The sequence below is a fragment of the Puma concolor genome, chromosome B3 (genome assembly GCF_028749965.1).
Source record: "Puma concolor isolate L17-30 chromosome B3, mPumCon1.1.hap2, whole genome shotgun sequence".
NCBI lineage: Eukaryota > Metazoa > Chordata > Mammalia > Carnivora > Felidae > Puma > Puma concolor.
Window position 1 is genome coordinate 139,811,252 of NC_141672.1, and position 3,949 is coordinate 139,815,200.

Here is a 3,949-nt window from a genome sequence, read left to right on the forward strand (position 1 = left end):
TGTCAGCACAGAGCCTGACTCAGAGCCACAAACCTTGAGATCATGAAACCAAGAGCCAGACACTTAGCTGAGTCATGCAGGTGCCCAAGAACCTTTTTCAATTCAAGGATTTTTTTTTTCATTTGACTTTTCTGTTCTGTATGTTCCTACCTTTTTCTTTTCCATTTCACATGGTGACCGTTAAAAGTTCATCTATGGTTTCTTGTTTTGCTTCTTCAAAAAACCTTCTTTCTCTGTTTCATGGTCAGAAGACATTCTTCTATTTTCTTACAACTCCTTATGGTTCTTTTTTTACACTTAACATTTTCATCTGTTTGAATATTTTTTGTGTGAGCCAAGATCCCACTCAGTTTTTCCCCAAGACTTCTTGGCCACTTTTCTCAGAACAATTTGTTGAATATTCTTTCCTTTCCCATTGATTTAGAAACTCTACTTATATACTAAGTTCTCATGATTTGCTCTGCACTTTGTTTTGTTACCCTGTACGTGTGTCATTTTTGTACCAATTTAGACAGCGTTTTATAATGCATTTAATGTGCGCTGATGTTCTTCCTGCCTACGGTTGTTTGTTTGCTGGTTCTTGTTCTGTATCTCTTAGGCACTTGTAGCTGCTTATTCTTTCCAGTGCTTTCTGTCTGGAAACCTCCCATTCAGACACAAGCACCTTGCCGTGTGTTGGGGGGTTATGTTGCCAGACGTCACGTGGTGCGCTGGGTTCTGAGACTCGGTCCCAAGGTGACGTGGCCATTGCTTCCTTTTCCAGCAGGTTGTCCAGAGTGTCGTTCACCTCCATGAACTCCTCAGCACGTTGCAGGTACGGGTCTTTCTCTTTTATCCCTTCACTTGTTCTGACACGAACCGTAAAGGTGTTGTTGGTGTGGGGTTTGGAGGTTGCTAGTGGGTAAGTGGGGCCCTCTGTCAAGACAAGACTGGCTCTCATGATGAGAAAGGTTTCAAAAGGCAGTGGCTGGAGTGTCCTCCACCTTCTAAGATAGAATTGATGATGGCAGACTGGAGGTGCTGTTACAGCCTTACTGCAAAGCACGTGGGGCACTGTCATGGTTCGGGGGTCTTCTGTCCAGAAAAGCTTTAGTATGATTGTAAGTTTCCATGTTCCATATCTCCTTGTGGTGTGTGGATAGGGCAGCCCTGCCCAAGTGAGGACCCCTTAGCACTTGCTGGGTATCATCTGTAAATTTTGCTCCCTTCCTTTTCTTTGAAGCTGTAACAGACCCAATTGCTACTTGTCCCGCCTCCAAAATACAAGGCCCCACCCCAGGCCGTGTCAACAGCGAGCGACCCAGTTCCGCGAGGCTGGGTCTCTGCGCTGCCGACATTCCTGGGTGACAAGTGCCCAGGGTGGTGGTGGAGGGCTGTCGCCCCGACTGGGAGAGAACGAGGGGGCGTTGGCGTCCGGCCGCACCTCGCTCCTCCGTGTCCCCGCAGGGCGTGGTGCTGCAGCAGGACAGCTACATCGAGGACCAGAAGCTGCTGCTGGCCGAGCGCGCGCTCAGCCGCAGCTCGTCGCGCCCCAGCTCCCTGGTGGAGCAGGAGAAGCAGCGCAGCCTGGAGAAGCAGCGCCAGGACCTGGCCAACCTGCAGAGGCAGCAGGCGCAGCACCTGGACGAGAAGCGGCGGCGCGAGCGCGAGTGGGAGGCCCGCGAGCGGGCGCTGCAGGAGCGCGAGGCGCGGCTGGCGCAGCGCGAGCAGGACGTGCGGCAGGGCCGCCAGGACCTCGACCGTGACCGCGACGAGCTGCAGTTCAAGAAGGGCGCCTACCAGTGCGACCTGGAGAGGCTGCGCGCTGCGCAGAAGCAGCTGGAGAGGGAGCAGGAGCAGCTGCGCCGGGACGCCGAGCGCCTTAGCCAGAGGCAGGCGGAGCACGACGCCTGTCAGGTGGGGGCGCTGCGGCGTCGGGGAAGGGCCCGGTCCCTCCTGTCCTGAGTGCAGGGTGGGGGCGCTGTGGGGTCCGGGAAGGGCCCTGTCTGGAGCGTGGGCGGGAGCTGAGCCCGGTGGGCGGGAGCTGAGCCCCGCAGGCAAGTGCGGGGGTGGCGGTCCCTCCTGCAGAGGGGCACACCAACCCCAGCGGGTATCAGGGCCTTCAGCGGCTGTTCTGGAACACGGACCCTCCTGTCTGTCAACACTCCTGTTGCCATGCGTTTGATGGATGGATCTGGGACCGCCACAGGGACTTCGGGTGGCGTCTTCCAGAAGGCAGTTCAGCGTCCCACAGAGGCACTCAGATGTATGGTGGGGGCACCGGTGGCTCTGTGCTGCTCTTCAGGGCGAGGATGGATTCCACCCCCATCCCAGTAAATCAGGGCTCCTAGCACAGGGGCGCACAGACCAGACGGTCTTTCTCTCTGCGTCTTTGGTTTGACCTCTGAGCCCCCACCCGCCTGGCACCTGCCATGCCCCCTGACCCCTCAGCCCCAAGGTAATTCTCCACAGCCCTGTGTCAGTCTTCAGGGAAGCAGCTGTCCCCTTTCTTCAGGGAATGGGAGTTCTTTTCTGAGCTGCCTCCTCCCAAGACACTATGAATTCTTCCCGGTGGGGACATTAAGTACATGCGCTAAAAATAATGGTATCAAGGGTGGTACCTTTAACACTGACCCAGGTACTATATCGGGGGGCGGGCACTAGGAAGGAAGCCCTGAATCCTTTTACAGTGAGTGCCAGGGGTCCGAGGAAGTGGGTGCACACTGGGCTGACCCCCACAGTTGATCTCCGCCAGCACTTAGCGGGCCCCGGGTTAACACCTCCCATCTTGAACATGTGCAGGTGTCTCACCCTCACACCAAGCTGCTGAGGATCCCATCCTTCTTCCCGAATCCTGAGGAGTCCCCCTTGCCGTCTGTACCTGCGATAGCCAAATCAGGGTCACTGGACTCAGAACTCTCGGTGTCCCCAAAAAGGAACAGCATCTCTCGGACACACAAAGATAAGGGGCCTTTTCACATACTGAGCTCCACCAGCCAGACAAACAAAGTAGCAGAGGGTCCGAGCCAGGCCCCCGTGCCCGCCTCCGCCCGCCTGTTCGGGTTAGCCAAGCCAAAGGAGAAGAAGGAGAAGAAAAAGAAGAGTAAAGGAAGCCGCTCTCAGTCTGGTGGTGAGTCGCATGCACCAGCTCTCCCTGCGCCCATGGTGTCCCCGGATCCTGCAGGGCAGGTGGATTTTGGTAGCGTGGGAAGGGTTTAAAAGGTGCCGTTCAGGTGTGTAAAAGCTGAACTGCCACCTCCCAAGCCCACCTGCTCTGTCTGCGCAGGATGCTGGGGCACGAACTCTCGGGCATCTGGGAACCCACTGTGTGCACGCGTGTGCAAAGGAGAGAGCATGGGTGTCGTTTTGGGGGCATCTGTTCCCCAGCTGAGGGACTGAAACTCACTTATGTGAAGATGAAAGTCTTCCCTGCTTCTCTCGGTCTAAGTCTAGTCATCGATACAATAACTAGCACTTGGTGAGCTTTTCCTGAGATCTGATTTAATCCTCCAAGTGGCTGTGTGTGTGAAGTAGGTGATGCCAGCCGGAGAGAAACTAGGGGACAGAAGCTCAGAGAGACCACTGATGTCCCTGCCGGCTCGGAGCTTGGGATTAAATCCCCCTAAATGAGGCTCCCTGTTTGCACATCCCTTTCCCCTAAACCCCCCTCTGTTCCTTCTCGTTAGGATCACTCCCTCCCACCTATGTGGGAGGTCAGAGAAAAGTTTCTGTCTCCAGGCCTGTTTGTGAACAGATCTGACGCTTTGTCAGGTTAAAGGGAGCAGGAGCAGTAGGCGGTGAAGGGTGTCAGAGGACCTCATGCCCGGAACTGGTCAAGGAGACCCTGCCAGTGGGGTCAGGCGCCCACCAGGCCATCATCTGGGTGGAAACTTGGGTTGGGGAGGAAGAAAAGGGAGTATAATGAAAAGGCCAAGTTTTTCTGAAGTTTCACCTTGTGTCCCCTTCCCAG

General features: G+C 55.4%; 1 protein-coding gene across 11 annotated transcripts in view; it reads left to right on the forward strand.

Annotated features, from left to right (window-relative positions):
- AKAP13 (A-kinase anchoring protein 13) overlaps positions 1-3,949 on the forward strand; it is a 335,610-nt gene that overhangs the window by 327,226 nt on the left and 4,435 nt on the right. For 10 of the 11 annotated variants that reach the window (XM_086711495.1, XM_086711487.1, XM_086711490.1 and 7 more), the window contains 3 exons: positions 764-814; positions 1,447-1,896; positions 2,782-3,109. In XM_086711495.1, the coding sequence (XP_086567621.1) occupies positions 764-814; positions 1,447-1,896; positions 2,782-3,109 (829 nt within the window). The remainder of the gene's footprint in view (positions 1-763; positions 815-1,446; positions 1,897-2,781; positions 3,110-3,949) is intronic. The other variant, XM_086711489.1, reaches the window with a different exon arrangement.